This window comes from Lagenorhynchus albirostris, chromosome 2, assembly GCF_949774975.1.
Source record: "Lagenorhynchus albirostris chromosome 2, mLagAlb1.1, whole genome shotgun sequence".
In the NCBI taxonomy this organism is placed as follows: Eukaryota; Metazoa; Chordata; class Mammalia; order Artiodactyla; family Delphinidae; genus Lagenorhynchus; species Lagenorhynchus albirostris.
Genome location: NC_083096.1, coordinates 57,671,702 through 57,690,364, shown reverse-complemented (window position 1 = coordinate 57,690,364; position 18,663 = coordinate 57,671,702). Strand labels below are relative to the sequence as shown.

The following is an 18,663-nucleotide window of genomic DNA, read 5'->3' as shown; positions in this document are numbered from 1 at the left end:
TCCTTCTCAGTAGGTCCCATTAGTCCACCGCAGCCACCTTCAGTCAGTGCATGGAATAAGCCCCTAACATCATTTGGATCAGCTACTTCATCAGAGGTAGGAACAGACTTAATAATGGCTTTTGTGGGGTTAGTGTGGCAGAGTTTCCTTAAAACAGTTTTTCAAACTTTGGCATGCATCAGAATCACCTGGAGAGCTTATTAAAGTAGATTGCTGGGACCCATGCCCAGAGTTTCTGATTCATTAGTTCTGGGCTAAGGCCTGAGTACATTTCTTATAAGTTCCCAAGTGATGTTAATGTTACTGAATCTCAACAGTTATAAGCTGCTTCTCACCTTTAGACATATTAAGGTTAACATTTTAAAAGTTCTAGCTTTGTGACACAGAGTATAAGTGCAATTACTATTTTCTGGACTGTTCTATGTTTTTAATGATAAGCACGTTTGAATAATCAGTATAATTACCTAGAAGCAGAGTTTCCGGGAGGTTGTTCTAACGTAATTTCTCAAACACGCAGTATTGGTAATTGACTATTTAGGCCAGCAATTCTTCATTCATTGAACAAACATTTATTGAGCACTTGTGATGGTATCAGGCACTGTCCTAACCTGTGGCCTTAGAAAAAGTGGGTGGTGGTGTGAAAACAGAATAAAAACCCTGTGCTCATGGGGCTTCCATTGTAGTTGGGGAGAACCAACAATAAATAACACATAGAATGTTAAATGGTGATCAGTGCTGAGGAGAAAAGCAAAAGCAAGGAAGGTGTATAAGGAATTTCCCAGGCGGTGTGGAGACAGCTTAAAATAGGGTGGCCAGAAAAGACTACTTAGGTGACACTTGAATTAAAGACTTGAAGGAGGTAAGAGAGCATGCTATTCAGTTGTCTGAGGAAAAGTGAATTCCTGGTTCAGAGAATAGTAAATACAAAATCCTAACACAGGAGCATGCCTGGTGTGTTTGAAGAGGTCCATATGGCTGGATTGAAGTAGGGATGAAAAGAGAACAGATGAGGTTGGAAAGATAATAGGTGGAGGATCCGGTAGGGACTTCGGGCATGGTAGGAAGACAGTAGATAGTTTTGAGAAAAAGAGTGACAGCATCTGACTTTTTAAAAGACTATTCTAAGTAGTCTGTTAAGAACAGTCTGTGGGAGCAAAGAATAGATGGTAAGATGCTGTTGCAATAATCAAATGATGATAGCTTAAACCAGGGAAGTGACATTAAAAGTGATCAGAAATGGTTGGTTTCTGGGTATTTGAAGATAGAGCTCATAAATTTACTGATGAATTAAATGTGATATGTGAGAAAAGGGAGTCAGTTATCTCCAAAGCTTTTGACTTGAGCAACAAAAGGGATAGAGTTCCCATCAGTTGAGATTGGGAAGCTGTAAAATGAATCATCATTGGGGAAGAAGATCAGGGAATTCAGTTTTGAACTTGTTAGATTTAAGATGTTTATTACACATCTAAGTGGAAATGTCAAGTAGGTAGTTGAATATAAGAATTTGTAGGGCTTCCGTGGTGGCACAGTGGTTGGGAGTCCGCCTGCCGATGTGGCGGACACTGGTTTGTGCCCCGGTCTGGGAGGATCCCACATGCCACGCAGCGGCTAGGCCCGTAGGCCATGGCCGCTGGGCCTGCATGTCCAGAGCCTGTGCTCTGCGGCGGGAGAGGCCACAGCAATGAGAGGCCCGCGTACCACAAAAAAAAAAAAAGAATTTGTAGTTCAGAGAAGATAGTCTAGTTTGACTACATAAATTTGTAAGTCATTAGATGGTGCTTAAGTGATGACGTTGGTTGAGGTCACGAAGGGAGAATGAGTTATAAAAGTAGTTAGAAAAAGAGAAGAGAAACAAAAACCGAGTCCCAACTCAGGGAGTTGCGGGAGATGGAGAAGTTAAGTGATGAGAAAAGTGTCCTGGAATCCAAATGAAAGATGAGTTTAAAGAGGGATAAATCAAGTGTGTCAAATGCTGCTGGAAAGTCAAGTAAGACAGACCCTGAGAATTGACAGTTGGCATTAACAATGTGGAGGTCACTGGTGACTTTGACAAAAAAAATGTTGGTGGAGCACTTGGTGCAAAAGCCTGGTTAGTGTGAATTTAAGAGAAAATGGGAGAAAAGATGAGTACAGTCGTCCCTCAGTATCGCAGCGGGATTGGTTCTAAGATCCCCCACGGATACCAGAGTCGAATGATGCTCAAGTCTCTTGTATAAAATGGCACGGTGTTTGCATATATTTATCTCTAGATTACTTGTAATACCTAATACGATGTAAACGCTATGTAAGTAGTTGCCGGTGTGCAGCAAATTCAAGTTTCACTTTTTGGAACTTTCTCGGGTGTTTTTTTGGTTTTTTTAATCCAGGGGCAGTGGAGCCCATGGATGCTGAGGCAAGGCTGACTGTGTAGAGAACCTAGAGTAGTTTTGCCATAAAAGGGGAGCAGAGAAATGTCAAGGAAGATACAGTTAAGAGATTTTGTTTTTCTTCTTTTTTCCTTTCAGGGAAGTCTTCCTATTGTTCCCTACCCCCAGTTCAGCTTTCTGACTTAGGTCTGGAGTAGGCCTCATCATCTGTTTTGATTTTTTTAAGTTCTACAGAGAACTCTTTGTAAAAATAGAATTAAGAATCACTGGATTCTGTATCTGAGATGCCCAGTTTAATCGTTTTTCCTCTGCCTATTTGTTTTGACATTATGATTAATTAGAACATTTCTTGTATAGAAAGTTGATTTTTCATTACTAATGAGAAGGATGGAGTAGAAAGTTTCTTTTCTTTGTTTTGGATGAGTGTACTGGTTTAATAATTTTATTAAAATGTTTGGTCCAGGTTTTTAAGTTGACATTAAAGTACAGGGACCATAGTCTCTCAGCTGCAAGATTTTTGTTGTAGACATTCCACTACAAGTTGATAATACTAGAAGGATGCTTACATTCTTCTTCAGCCTCTTGGAGCACCAGGATATTTTGTTGGTATCTCATTTTTCTCATGCATATTTTTCTTCATCCTCTTTATGTTCTTTATATTTTCTGGATAGAATGATTTTATCATCTCTCCTTGTCTTATCTATATTTTATAGACATTTTTTGTTTCAAAGAATATAATATTGTCTAACGTTCTCTAAGTCCCATTAACTATTTTAACTAGTCCCATTAACTATATTCCTATTCATTTAACTATTTATAAGTTCTTAATTGTTTTGTACATAAAATCAAGAGCTTTCAGTTATTAAGTACTGCACCATTCTCTCTTCTAAGATTAATTGTACATTTATATTGAACTGACTAGAAAATTTCAACATTGACTAAAACAGAGATGTTTATTCTAAGTTATATCAGTACTGTTTGTAGTTGAAAGTGAATGTTCAGATATTAAAAATAGATCTGAATGACATGCCTTATTCCTACTGTTGACATTGTTATACTGATAAATATAACAATAACCTTACACAGTAATTGCCACACTTAATTCAGGGGTACCAAAAATGATATGAAATAGTGATATGATTATAAGACCAAGGCCTGAAGTTTAACTTTGTCCCTAGTTTTGTCTTTTTGTTTGTTCTTCCATGAAAAGGTTAAGTACAGTTTTTGTGGTTTCAGTTAACTGCAGTCAACCACAGCCTGAAAATATTAAATGGAAAATTCCAGGAAAAAACAGTTCATAAGTTTTAAATTGTGCACACCCTTCTGAATAATAGCGTCATGAAATCCAGTGTTCCCACCCACCCATTAGTCATTTAGTAGCCATCTTGGTTATCAAGTTGGTCGTTTTGGTGTGTTTGTGTTCACATAACCCTTAACGTAACTTAATAGTGGCCCCAAAGCGCAAAAATAGTGTGACTGGCAATTTGGCTGTTCTCTTACTGTGCTTAATTTGTAAATTAAACTTTATCATCAGTGTGTATGTATAGGGAAAAAAACACAGTATGTGCACTGTTGAGTACTATCTGTGGTTTTGAATGTCCACTGGGGGACATTGTTATAAACATCCTCAGGCTTACAAAACCCCATGTCATCTAACCTTCTGCTTGTCCATCTTCTGCCACTGTTCCTAATACCTGCTGTGTTCCAGCCTCACTAGGTTTTTTTTTTTTTTTTTTTTTTAATTCCTGACCTTTACACTAGATGTTTGCTCTGCCAGAAACACCTTCCACTAATCCTATAGTTTAGATTCAGTTTCAGTATGACCTCCTAGGGCCTTTTTCTAAGTGGTTTAACCATATTTTAATTTTTGCATATCCCTTATCTAACTTTTTAGTTGTTTATTTTCTTCATCCATTATAATGCAAGTTAGATAGGTAGTGTCTGCCTGGATCAGCGCCTAGCACAAAGAAGGTATTACATAAAGTAGCAGTTTAATTGATGAATGAATTTCTGATGTGTGTGCACGCCATTACCAATCACGAAGTACTTTCATGTGTATTAATTCATTTTATTTTCAAAGCAAAAGTGGGTGACACTGGAATTCCTATCTTTTTTCTGCTCCATTAATTCATTCCTTTATCTCTTGCTGGTGGTGCCTTTCTGTATTTGTTTTACATTTGTTTTAAATGATGTTTTACATTTGTTTTAACTTGAGGCTGTGATTTGCCCTTCAACCCAGGGCACTTAAAGCCAGGACTTTAAAACTTAAGTCTTGTCCTAGTTTTTATTTTATCTGTTGTTTTCTAATACAAATCAGTAGGGTTAAGGGAGTGTTCTCCTAAAACATAAACCAAGGTCAGTTAATCTCAGCTGGATGTAGATTGCTTCAGACCTTCTATTGTACTTTTAAAATGTGTGCTATTACATAAATCATTCAAATTTGAATTCTGCTTTGAAGCAAGTATTTTTTTAAAGTTTTTATCATTATAAAACCAGAGGGGTTTTTTTTTAATATCTTTATTGGAGTATAATTGCTTTACAATGGTGTGTTAGTTTCTGCTGTATAACAAAGTGAATCAGCTATACATAAACATATATCTCCATACCTTCTCCTGCTTGCTTCTCCCTCCCACCCTCCCTATCCCACCCCTCTAGATGGTAACAAAGCACAGAGCTGATCTCCCTGTGCTATGTGGCTGCTTCCCACTACTAGCTAGCTGTTTTACATTTGGTAGTGTATATATGTCCATGCCACTCTCTCACATCTGAAGCAAGTTTTTAAATGTTCTCTTACTAGGGAACAAAGAATAGTCAAGAAAGTGGAGTTGAAATTGGAATTGACACAATTCAGTTTGGTGCTCCAGCTTCAAACGGGGGTGAAAATGAAATTGTTCCTGTGCTTTCGGAAAAAACTACTGACAAAATATCTGAACCTAAAGAACAACGGCAGAAGCAGCCACGGGCAGGCCCTATCAAAGCCCAGAAGGTAAATATAGTTCATGTTCCAGATATAATTGTATGAAAGCCACTAACACTTAAGGAGAATAAATAAGTTTCAAAATTGGATTAGTTTTCAATGAATGTCTTTGATCATGATGTGTTTTTGTCATAAACATTGAATTTAGCTTCCAGATTTGAGTCCAGTAGAAAACAAAGAACATAAACCTGGTCCTATTGGAAAGGAACGTTCATTAAAAAATAGAAAAGTAAAAGATGCCCAACAGGTGGAGCCGGAAGGACAAGAGAAATCAAGCCCTGCTACAGTCAGAAGTACAGATCCTGTGGCAACAAAGGAAACCAAAGCAGTTTCAGAAATGTCTACTGAAATAGGAACAATGATCTCAGTATCGTCCCCAGAATATGGCACTAACGTGAAGGTAAGCAATGTGCAATGATTACCAGTTCAGTTGATGCAAATCACGTCTAAAATGAATGGGGAAAGCAACAACAAAATACTTTTTTTTTTTCTTGAGGCATATAATTCTATAGCTTATAAGGGTTATTATTTCTTACAGAGAAGATTTTATTTCATGGTATGCATATGTGATCTAAAGAAATTCCTTACAGTAAATTATTTTTCTATGGCAACTTAATTCTGGACTATTGAGTAGTTCAAAGTGAAAAAATATTTACCGAAGATTAGAATGCTTTTCAGCGTGTTTATAGACTTTGAAAGAATTGCTCTATATTACTTTTTATTTTGTTAATGGAGTTACAGTGGACCCCTCCTTATCTTGCACACTAGTGAGATTCTGAAGTCAGGAAAGATAAACTAAAAGATAAACTTTTAGTAACTCCAGTATAGCCAGTTTTCTTTCAGGGTTGGAACAGATCATGTTTCATTGGTTGAGCACCAGAGGAATGGTTGACTTGCATTTAGGAACTACATTGAATGAAAGATGCATATCTTTAGAAATAGTCATTAAGGCAAGATACACTGAGTGACTTTATGGGGACTGACACTTGTGGGAGTAGCAAATTTATATCTGCCATTTGGTGTTCACTCCGGAACATGTATTCATGGAGAAGAAAGGTAGATGGAGTCTTTCGTATTACTTGAATATTTTTCTCTTTTTAATTGCCATACAACTCAGTGCATAGAAGTGAAAAGCTTGTGTGATCTAACTCTGCCATGTTTAAAGAAGAGATTCATGATGATAAACAAGGAGTTTATCCTAAAACCTAATTAATTGTGACAACTAAGATCTTGACATTCGTTTATCCATGTTTTATTTTGAAGAAAATAAAAAATCAATAGTTGAAAGTAAGCTATAGATTGAGTATAAGAACCACACAGAGTTCTTTTAGAAATCCATAGAAATAACTATTTGACACTGTTGACAACCTCCTAGTACTATACAGTATATTTTTTAAATGTATAGGACCCCAGCAGTGGTTGGAATGTGGTAGGTCCATGTTTGTTTTATCCCACTTTTGGTCTTTAAGATTTGAGTCTTAAGATCTGCTCTTCTCTCCTGCTTTCTTCCAAACAACTTTACAACTGTTAGGCTGTTATTAGAAAGTGACTCTTTAATTCAGTTTAAAACGTATTTTTTTCTATTACCACTCCACAGGAGTCTGTAACAGACTATACTACACCTTCTTCCTCTCTGCCTAACACTGTGGCTACTAATAATGCAAAGATGGAGGATACTTTGGTTAATAATGTAAGTAATCAACCTGAGATGTGGCAAGTTTGAATAGGAACCTGGCTATTGTTATCTAATACACACTTTATAACCAATATTTAACTCTTCTTAGGGAAAAAGTTGATAGTAAGTTTGTATTTAGGAGCACTGTAATATAATTAGGGGAAATAGTCAAAGCTGAGTTGTTGCTTTTCCCCTGAAAGTCATCAGCTTTATGTTTAATATACAGGCTTGTGATGCTGAGGCTTGGTTTCATAAGTACTAATCCTATTAACCTGGTTTGGTAAGAATTTTTGTTCTTAGCTTTCACATTCTACAGATTCGGCATTTATTTGGTTGGTAATTTTGTTCTTAAATGACACCTTTTTATAATGCAGTGAAAGGTCATTCACTTAAAAAGACAATTAGATTATTACCAAAGATTTATGTGTTTCTTTTTGAATTTAAATTATACTGAACGTTAACAACTTCATTCCTCTTGTGAAGATTGAGCTATAATGTATATCTTCATATAGCCTTAAATGCTCTATTAACACATTATGGACCAGGGGATTTTTGCAGAAACTAACGCCTGTGGCCGTAATATGTCTCCGTTCAAAAATGTGTTAAAAGATGACAGTAAGTTATGTAAATTTAGCTCTAGTATCCCAAAGCAACCATGTTATAATTCAAGACTGTTAAAAACCAGTAAAGTCCAGTATTTGGCCTAGTTCACTAACTGACAGGTGAAAAATTGTGAGCCAAAAAAAAGTTAGGTAACCTCCCATGGAAGAAGAAGAGCATTTTAGAAGTTACGTGTATGGCTCTTGTTTTGGAGAGCAGGTATGGTGGAAATTCATCTGGTCTCTTTTTTAAATATAGCCTTCTATATTAAACAAAGGCTTCTTTTAAAAAAATAACCTTTACAGATATATTTAAAGATCTCTTAAAAAGCTTTAACTCTATTATTTTAGAATAAAAATCTCAATTATCTTTTATTACAATGTCTTTCCCATGTTTTCTGTTTTTCTCTCTAGCATCAGGTATATAGACTTTTAGGTGAGATGCATTAGGGATCATTTAATCCAACTTTTGTAGTCCAGCTGAAGGAAAAAGGAGAGAAAGGAGGAAGACACACATTTTCTCTTTGTGATAAGAGAACACTTTTGGAACTGATTAATGTAATTTGTCCAACTTATGTTATGAAGCTTCACTTCATATGCCAAATCCTCTTCCCCTGACCTTTTGGAGAAAGGTTTATTTAACCTCTTATAGCAAGTAATAGAAAACTTGGGAAGGGCAGAAAGACTTTCTGTCAATTTACTTCCTGATGTCACTACATGGATTCTCAAATATTGAATTAGTAACATTTCAGTAAGGTTTAATTATACTTGAATCATGCTGTCTTTTCTCACTTTAGAAAAATGTAGAGTATGTTACCTTTTCCAGAAAGTATATGATGCTTTCTGCCAAACAACTCTTTTCTAAAAATACAATTTATAAAATATGAATATGGAAGGGAAGATCATTATTCTCAGAACCCTTAAAACTCATTGAAAATATCCATATTAGCATTTTAATGGTTTCTGTCTAATCTGCAAGGCTAATTAACATAGTGACTTGTACACAGAGGACTACTGAAGGGAAGACGCCCAGTCTTGGGTTTAAGTAAATAGTCTATATTTGATTTTTAGCAGTGTATCCAGAGTATATTTGAAAACAAGATCAGTTTGGGTCAGGGAGCATTATAAAAGGTGATAAGTTTGGAATGATTTCACAGTGTTGCTTATTTGTGCCAAGTTTGGTGGTGATTCTGAGCTTAACGTAGTGTTAAAAACAAACGTCCTACATGGGAAAAAATTTTAGGACCTTTTGAAATGTCCCTTTCTAATTCATTAGTCTGGGGGCTCCATTTTATGCATAGAACTTTTGTCTTTTTAAAAATTAAACTGGGGAATTCCCTGGTGGTCCAGTGGTTGGGACTCTGCACTTCCATTGCAGGGAGCACGGGTTTGATCCCTGGTTGGGGAACTAGGATCCCACAAGCTATCTGGCGTGGCCAAAAAATTAAAAATTAAAATTAAACTGAAAAAAAGCCTTATTTCCCGAGGCTTAACGCACTTTTTAAGGATCTTAGCTAATATTTATTGGTTGTAGTACCTTATATTACAATTGTTTGGAATCTTGAATGTCTTGAAGATTTAAATGCAGGTGGTGTTTTGATTATTATGGCACAGCTATTTTAAAGATTTATAAAGTAATCTCCATTAGATTGTCCATAGTACCACAAAGTGATTATCTTAAACCCCCCCCAACAACTCAGTCATTGTGTTTAAACAACTGACTGAACCATCATGTAGTAGTACAAATCAATCATATAGTAGTACATAATAAACTCTCAAGATCCAGAGACTTAGAGGAAGAAAAGAGATATGAGTAGTGAATTTCTAGTATCTTCAAGTTTCTAACAGTACTTGCCATAATCATGTCTTACTATAGCAAAGCAATTTGGTTAGTGTAATGAGGTGGGGGTGATACTATATATTTTCCTCTCAACATTACTTTTGTTCTTGAATCTAGTTATAAGTTGACTAGGTTGCTGTAAAGAGAATAATTTCTTATACTTACCCTATCATGTTAAATGCTTCTCATAGAACCTGTGGGCCCTGTAAATGGTGGAAATTATATTACTTAGAGCTTTGCTATACAGCGTATGGTCCAGGGACCAGTAGCATCAGCATCACCTGGGAGCTTGTTTGAAAGGCAGAATTTCAGGCCTTCCCCAGGCCAAGTGAATCAGAATCTGCATTTAACAACACCCCCAGGTGTTTTGTATATATATTAAAATATAGGAAGCATGACCTTTGAGTTTTTACCTTGTGTTTGCGACAGATTCTTTTTCTGTCAATTTATGCATAAATAAGCAGATAGTATTTCTTCTCAGAAGTTTTATCTAAGATGTCCAGAATTATCAGTTACTATAAATACAGTGTAACTAAGCAGTCAAATATTCCTCTTGGCTCTGATGAAAATAGCCTTAGAATACATTAGCATTATCTTTAATGGGGCTTTTGTAGCAGACTTAGTTAGATTATAATATGTGTTGCCTACCTTTTCAGGTGCCCCTGCCCAACACCCTCCCCCTCCCTAAGAGGGAGACTATACAACAGAGCTCCAGCCTAACTTCAGTTCCTCCCACTACTTTCAGCCTCACCTTCAAGGTATGTACTACATCCATTTCTAAAGGTCCTTGATTATTGCATGCAAGGGGACATAAGTTAACAATACTCTTGGTATTTTTACTAGTTTTGTGTGAAAAGCAGCAACACTAAGCTGAAGAAATGATGTCAAATTATACCTTAAAATTGTATTCGTTTCTAATACCACATAGCAGTGACTTGATATCCTCATATTTAAAGTGAGGCGTATTATGCTTGTGAATTTTGTCTTAAAAATACAGGAGAGCATTTTATATTTCATGTTTGTACTGAGTTCCTCTTAGAGATCTTAATAGTTATTGGATACATAAGTTGTATAGAAAACAACTAACTTGGTGTTGCATGTTTTTTTATCCTAAGTACTAATAATGGTAAGAATGCTAATTTTCTGTCTTTCCTCTAAGTCATGTGTGAATTGAATGAATGTAATGTAATTAAGAATATTTTATGAAGATGTAATTGATTAGATTAATACAAGTGATTTTGATTTGATTTTTGTTGGATAATTTTTGAGTAACGGTCCAAAAGAGTTTTACACAACACATGTTTTTTGATGTCAAGAAGTTTAGGCTTTTTTTTTTTAAATCTCCTATTCTTATAATTTTGAGCTATGTTACTAATACTTTTTTTTACAATTGAGTTATTTGAGAGTATTTTAAATCAGTTGTTCACCTCAAGATTAGTCAGTGGTTAAAAAGTACAGATGTGGAATTAAGTGAGGATTTTTTTTTTAACTGCATTTATTTATCTCTTTGGTGCTGTTTGTTTAGTTTCATAACCTGGGCAAGTATTTATCCTCTACTGTAGCAGGGCTTTCTAATGCTACACTGGTTGCCAGTGAATCTTTTTGATGATCTTCAGGAGAGGGAGTAACTAAGTTTTTTTTAATAATGTGACCAGTGTTTATTTCTAGACTCTTTCTGTTTGATTCTCCAGCCTCCTGACCACTTGTCCCCTTGCCCCCCCCCAACTTTTTTTTAATACCCCCAACTTCTTTTTAAGAAGCTGCTTAAATACAAGTTTGAGACTATAAGATTTTACAAGACAACCGCTTCTGCTTTGTGTCATCTCCATCTTTACCCAGTTCTTACTGTTTACTGCCAGTTCCTACTCAGCCTTTTTTGTTGTTTTTCCACCTGAATGACTGTCTTAACCTGTGTTTCATACTATATCTTACATGTGGTTTTTACCGTTATTCTGCTTAAGGCAGTCTCATTTCGCATAAGCAAATACAATATCATCATTAATTATTCTTCAGGCCAGTTGTTGATTCTTCAGAAAGCCTTTCCTCATTGCCTTTCACTTAATGTTTTTAACACCCCAAAAAGAAATAATATGCATTTGAATTAAAGTAAATTTAAATTAAATTGTATTAGCTTAAGGCTTTTTCTGGTTTATTTTTACTTTTTTTTAATTTAATTTTTATTTTATATTGGGGTATAGTTGATTTACAATGTTTTGTTAGTTTTGGGTGTCGAGCAAAGTGATTCAGTTATACCTATACATATATCCATTCTTTTTCAGATTCTTTTCCCATATAAGTTATTACAGAATGTTGAGTAGAGTTCCCTGTGCTATACAGTAGGTCCTTGTCAATTATTTTCACTTTTTTTTGGACACCTTTATTTGAGTAATTTATGAAGTATGGAAATTTCTATTATATGGGTATTGTCAACAGTATACTTGCCAAAAGGAAAAATGAATGTAGTTAAGTAATTATACTTTTTAGTTTCCTTGAATTTCCAAAATTAGAATCTAAATTTTCATGCTGCTTAAGAAATGAAATGAAACCACTGTATATGGCTTAAGTATTATGTAAGATTGATAACCTATAATTTATGTATTTCCCATACAACAAAACTGGTTGTAAAGGCATTGTAGTCTATAACATTGCTCTAAGCTATAAAATCTCAGACTGTACAAGCAAATTGCATTTTGTCTAACTTGCTAAGTGGTGGTGTGGGGGTTTTTTGTTTTTGTTTCTTACCCCCTAAGACTTTTGTTTTAAAATAAAATACATTTGAAACCAGCAAGGTGATTGTGAGGAAAAGGAAAGAGTCAAGTAAACCTAAAAGTGTCCTATGTTTTGAATTTGTAGTAATGATATTAGCCATCAAGAAGAGGTTATATTATATATAGTGTGTGTTTTAACAGGAAAGTAGGGAGATATGTGATACTTCTCAAATACTTAAAATCAGGTTGAAATTTTTAAAGTTGGTACTTCAGAGACCTACAAACTTCCCAACAGTGGTATTTTTAAATCTTATTTGTGAAAAGTACCCTGGTGTAAGTCATTGCAGCTGAATTTTATAGGTTATCTTAGATTTTTCCTCTCAGCTCAGTATTTTGACTAGTAGAACTAAAAACTTCAGAATCTCTCTGTTTGTTCCTTTCCTGTTCAAGGAGCCTCAGGATAGTTGAGGATCTACATCTGTGCTCTCCAGTTCAGTATCCACAAGCCACATGTAGTTATTGAGCACTTGAATGTGGCTAATCCAAGTTGAGGTGTGTGCTGTAAGTTTAAAATTAAATAGATGGTGGATCTGAAATGTTAATTTTTTTAATTAAAACATCTCAATGTTTATATTGATTATAGGTTTTAATTATTATTGTAGATATATTGGGTTGAATAACATATGTTACCAAAATTAGTTTTACCTCTTTATTTTTATTTTTTAAAGTGTGGCTACTAGAAAATTTAAAATTATATGTGGCTTGCATTTGTCTGTCTGTTGAATAGCTCTAGATAGATTAAACTAAGCCTACAGGTAAAACCAGCAGCCACAAAGACAAATGGTGGCAGTCAGAACCCAAAATGCTTGATGGGGTCTGGAGGTGAAACAAGAAGTGTTTCTACTGTACCCAAGCCTAAAACCTGTCTGGTTACACTGCCTTTTAAAACACTGAGCATAAAACAGCCAAACAAAAGGTACCTGTCACTTGCCATTTGAGAACTGTTGGTTTAAAAAGAAAGACTGGAGAGAATGGATATTTATTTAATGGAGGGCCTTTAGTGTCTTTCCTACTAGAATCAGAGCCTTATGTCAGTCCTAAAGGGACATGGTATTTCCATTTCCTTATTCACTGGTAGGAATAGGGACTCAGGTTTAGATGATACAAGAGCTGTGACTATATTTCACTGACCTGTTTGCCAAAGCTTTCAACAAGTTCTCTATAGAGACATAATTAAAGCCCACTGCCTCCAATTTGAGTAAAGGAGTAGAGATAAAGGAGAACATGAAAGCTTTGAAAGCCTTATGGTCCTAATCTTTATATGTGGTTTTTGAAAGGTTATAGTTGGAACACATTTATGTATATGTATTTGTTTATATATGTGTATTAGTTTTGTTAGCATAGTGATTTTCTTTTTTTTTTTGGCTTTAAAAAATGTTCATTTGGTTGCAGATGGAGTCTGCACGTAAGGCATGGGAAAATTCTCCAAATGTTAGGGAAAAGGGATCTCCAGTAACTTCCACAGCACCTCCAATCGCAAGTGGAGTCAGCAGTAGTGCCAGTGGACCAAGCACTGCTAATTACAATTCATTCTCAAGTGCATCGATGCCTCAGATTCCTGTTGCTTCAGTCACTCCCACAACTTCACTATCAGGTAGAGGTCTTGTACCTTTTCTTTAAATATCTTAAATTATTTAAAGTTTCTTATGATCTTTTCCTGTTTACTATCCCTCAAAGTATTATTTGTAAAAGACAGAAGATTGCACATGAGATAATTATCAGCTGGTTTATAAACTTCTTCCCTCCCTCCCCTCTCTTGCCCTCTCCCAGTTTTAATTTGGCAAATATTTAATGATGGCTTACTAAAATACTTCGCTTGACCCTCTCTTCTTCCCACCCCAACTCCCAATACACATACGGGTAAGGAATTGGTGGGAAATTTTCTGTCTTGTTCCTCTAAATTTTTCTGTAAATTTCACCTTTTAATTTTTATTATTTAACTCATAGAGCTAATTAGACCAACTCGGAAATAACACAGAATCACAAAGCTTTTAAGTTTTGTGTGATCTGTATCTAATTTGAAGGAGCTCTTGGCCTAAGTCTGTTGGTTTAACATATTTTCTGGGGAAGAGTTACAGGTAGAGAATTTCCAGTCTGTGTTATTTGAGTAAATGATATCCATTAGTTTCGGGGTTTTGTTTTTGTTTTTGTTTTTTAAAGGAAAGTCCATCAGCATCCCAAGTTAAAAGGTGTTTTTCTTTCTTAAATGTTTCTCTAGTGTGTAATCCTTTCATTGAACTATATTTCATGTGGGGCTTTATCATTCTTAAAGAACCAGAGATGTTTCTGAAATATTTGACTCTAAGAAGGTATACCCTTTTACCATATGTATAACCATGTTTCTTCTACTGAAAATAGAAATTCGTTTTAAGCTTTCCTAATACTCTCTAATGTTTCCAAAACAGTCGGGAAACTCCTTTCCAATACATGTAAAATATATACAGCACAGAATTTACTTGCTTTGGCTAGTTCTCATTTAATGAATGCAGTAATGATTTTCAGTATTCTGGCTTTCTGTGCTATTTTCAAGCACCAAAAGGACTGAGGTTGTACTATAGTTATTTTGACATTATCTGGAATCAGGTATATGTATTAAGACAAGCCCAGATATTCAAATCAAAAGAGAGTATTCCAACTGTACTTCTTCCCTCTTTAAACCCTTTCAGGCACTCCCCATCACCCATTTCCAAGGCATCTTCATTATGCTTACCAGCTTGGGCCCCAGACTACTTGGGTGGATAGGGGGTGAGGCTATAAAGGAACCAGGAGGAGCGTATGGTAGGAAGATTAGGAAATAAAGGGACTAGGGAGGTTCCTAGTTTTTTCTTTGGAACCCAACTACTTCCTTTCCTTTGGGTCTAGTTTCCCCACATTCCCGTCAACTAGGATAAACTTCTAACAAGGACCTTCTTGGCTAGTCATCCTACTGGTAGATTCAAGTGCAAGAACAGAGGTACCTCAGTCTTGCTCCTCTCTTAGAACATCATTTGATATCTGAAAATAATAACTACTACATCACACTTTTGAATCAAATACCTATATTGTCATTTGCTCTAGTATTATTAATAGTTTGTCTTGTTTTTAACGTATCACTAAATACCAGTTTTTGCTGGTATATATACAAGGAGAGACAGGAATAGTCTTATGTTTATATGACTTTTTAGGAGCAATTTACATTAAATTTTTATATTACATTAATAATTATTCTTAAGGCACTTTATCCTTCTGTGTTTTTATGTCTATGCCTGGCCTTTAATAGATGTTCAAATATTTATTTATAAATAAGTGAACTTCTAAAGATTATCCTTAAGGTATTTTGCCAGAAAGAGGAAAAAAATTCTAACCTTAAGTTTATGTGACTTTTTAGGAGCAATTGTGATCTCTCAAGGCCCATTTTGTGCTAATATTTATGCCTCACCATAAATGAATGAAGCTCTTGATTATCCTTTGTGATGATTAAAAAACTAAATATTAGTTTGAGGCTAAACTATAACAATGTTGTAGGCTCTCAGCCTCCTTATTTTGTGAGTTTATTTTTAAATTTTCTCCTCATTTTAATCTTGTATTTATATTTCTCCAGATTTTATAGTCTTATTTGCATCTGATAAATGTGTCTTCCTTTTACAAGCCCCCTCATATCCACTTGTTGCCTGAGGTACCGTATATAAGCGCCTAATAAGTACACAGTGGGCATAAATATTAATTTTCCAGTTTCTGGTTGGTGCTTGAGTTTACTGTGAACATCAGTGGTACTTTAAAATATGCTACATTTCACCCTTATTTTATCCCTCCCCCGAATGTAGGAGCTGGTACCTATACTACCTCTTCTTTAAGTACAAAATCTACAACCACGTCAGACCCTCCTAATATTTGTAAAGTGAAACCCCAACAATTACAGACAAGCAGCCTGCCTTCTGCAAGTCATTTTTCACAGTTAAGCTGTATGCCTTCCCTTATTGCCCAGCAGCAACAGAGTCCACAAGTCTATGTGTCTCAGTCTGCAGCAGGTAAGATGTTTGAATATAAGGAATTTAGAAAATGAAGACGTTTTAATGCTTTTTTTTCTCTCTTCCCTTACCTTTCAAGTTTAAATATTTTTTGATCTGCTTTGCAAATTTGTTTCCTCATAGAATTGAGTGCTGTCTCTCCTTGGCAAGCATTCTGGGGTGTGTGGCAGTTGTTTCTTACACATATGTTATATATATAATAGACATATTAGTGTCCAGTACAGTCTATATCCATGGATTCCGAGTCTACGATTTAACCAACTGTGGATTGAAAGTAATTCGAAAAAAATGTTCACAAAGTTCTAAAAAACAAAACTTGTATTTTCTGCACACAGGTAACTATTTACATAGCACTTACATTGTATTAGGTATTGTAAGTAATCTAGAGATGATTTAAAGTATATGAGAGGGGACTTCCCTGGTGGCGCAGTGGTTAAGAATCTGCCTGCCCTGGTCCAGGAAGATCCCACATGCCGCAGAACAACTAAGCCCGTGTGCCACAACTACTGAGCCTGTGCTCTAGAGCCCACGTGCCTAGAACCCGTGCTCCGCAACAAGAGAAGCCACTGCAATGAGAAGCCCACGCACCACAACAAAGAGTAGCCCCTGCTCTCTGCAACTAGAGAAAGCCTGCGCGCAGCAACAAAGACCCAGTGCAGCCAAAAATAAATAAATAAACAAATTGGAAATAATTAAAAAATGAAGTATATGAGAGGATGTGCTTAGGTTATATGCAAATGATATACCCCATTTTACATTTGCAGGTTTTGGTATCTGGGGGGTGGTCCTAGAACCAACCCTCTACAGATAACTGGAGTTTGTTATCTGAAACCTGACAAATTGATGATAAAGTTCATGAGGAAGAATAAACCTAAGAACAGCAAAGAAGAGAAAAAAATATTTATTGGCAGGGGGTAACTTGTCCTACTAAATGTCACAATGTTAATCTGAGTTAAATAGTAAATAAGCATTTGAAAAATATTCAAGCTCACTAATGATTTAAATTCAAAGTAAAAGGACAGTGAGGCTATTTTTTGTCTTTCCATGTGGGAAATATTAGGAAGATTGATAATACCCAGCATATTTAATACCCACTATCGATAAGGATCCACAGGTATTATTAATAGGCTCTTAAAAGTACATTGCTGGGCTTCCCTGGTGGCCCAGTGGTTGAGAGTCCGCCTGCCGATGCAGGGGACATGGGTTTGTGCCCCGGTCCGGGAAGATCCCACATGCCACGGAGCGGCTGGGCCCGTGAGCCATGGCCTTTGAGCCTGCAGGTCCGGAGCCTGTGCTCTGCAACGGGAGAGGCCACAACAGTAAGATGCCCACGTACCGCAAAAAAAATTAAAAATAATAATAAAAAAAAGTACATTGCTAGTGAGCATATAAATTGGCAGAATTCTTTTAGAAAAGTATCTCAGGATATTTTATGTGTACATAGTCACTGTAGTAGCAGTTTCATAGTTGGGAATCTTATTGTACTGGTAAACTTACTTATTAATCAGAGATATATGTATCAGGGTGTTCATTCATTGCAGTATTGTTTATAATGATAATAAATTAAAAACAACATGGGAAGTTCTCCCAAACATACTATTATATAGAAACAGCATAATACAAAGTAGTGAGTATAAACATAGAGAAGAAATCTGTTAAGAATCTATACCAAATTCTTTCAATTATTAAATGTCAATTCTTTTGAAATACTTTGCTAAATTCTAGCTGGTAGATTTAAAATTGGAGTGGATTTGCTGGTAAACAGGTAGGTTCATTTTCAGTTTTAGTGGATTATGTAAAATTTTACTAGTTTATACTGCAGTGGCGGCACTGTATGAAAGTGTCTATTTTCGTCTGCCTTCACAAGTTCTAGAGTTTCATTGTTTTAATTTTGCATATACCTGTCTGAAAGAAGTTTTACATCTTTTTGCATTTGTATCTTTCCACATTTCTAGTTGTTCCTTGGCTGTATTAATTTTCAGAGGGCTCACTTTATTTGAAATCCGCTTTTTGGGTTTTCTGTTACTATTTGGAAAATTCTGAAGTTTAGACACTCATCGCTGCTTGTTTTTCCTGCCAATCTAGCTCAAATCCCAGCTTTCTATATGGACACAAGTCATTTATTCAATACCCAACATGCACGATTGGCTCCACCATCCTTGGCTCAGCAACAAGGCTTCCAACCAGGTCTCTCTCAGGTAAGTATCACAGGCTTCTTCCATTCTGTATTTGTTTCTTTGCATTTTTGTGGTGTGATAGTATTTGGGGGCTCAATGTAGAACTAGTAATGTATTGAAAAGAAATTTTAGATGTTTACATTTGGTTTTGTTTTAAAAAGGAACTGATACATAGCATTAATCTTTTGTTTCATATCTCGAATGTTTATTTTCCAGGTGTTGTCATTTGTGTATATGGTGTTCATATATTGTTT

At 35.6% G+C, this 18,663-nt stretch overlaps 1 protein-coding gene across 3 annotated transcripts in view; it reads left to right on the top strand.

Annotated features, from left to right (window-relative positions):
* The window catches only part of PRRC2C (proline rich coiled-coil 2C), a 98,302-nt gene that overhangs the window by 67,994 nt on the left and 11,645 nt on the right, over positions 1–18,663 (top strand). For all 3 annotated transcript variants that reach the window (XM_060133283.1, XM_060133273.1, XM_060133293.1), the window contains exons 20-27: positions 11–96; positions 5,164–5,352; positions 5,492–5,743; positions 6,941–7,033; positions 10,114–10,215; positions 13,618–13,819; positions 16,029–16,232; positions 18,318–18,430. In XM_060133283.1, coding sequence (XP_059989266.1) covers positions 11–96; positions 5,164–5,352; positions 5,492–5,743; positions 6,941–7,033; positions 10,114–10,215; positions 13,618–13,819; positions 16,029–16,232; positions 18,318–18,430 — 1,241 coding nt within the window. The remainder of the gene's footprint in view (positions 1–10; positions 97–5,163; positions 5,353–5,491; positions 5,744–6,940; positions 7,034–10,113; positions 10,216–13,617; positions 13,820–16,028; positions 16,233–18,317; positions 18,431–18,663) is intronic.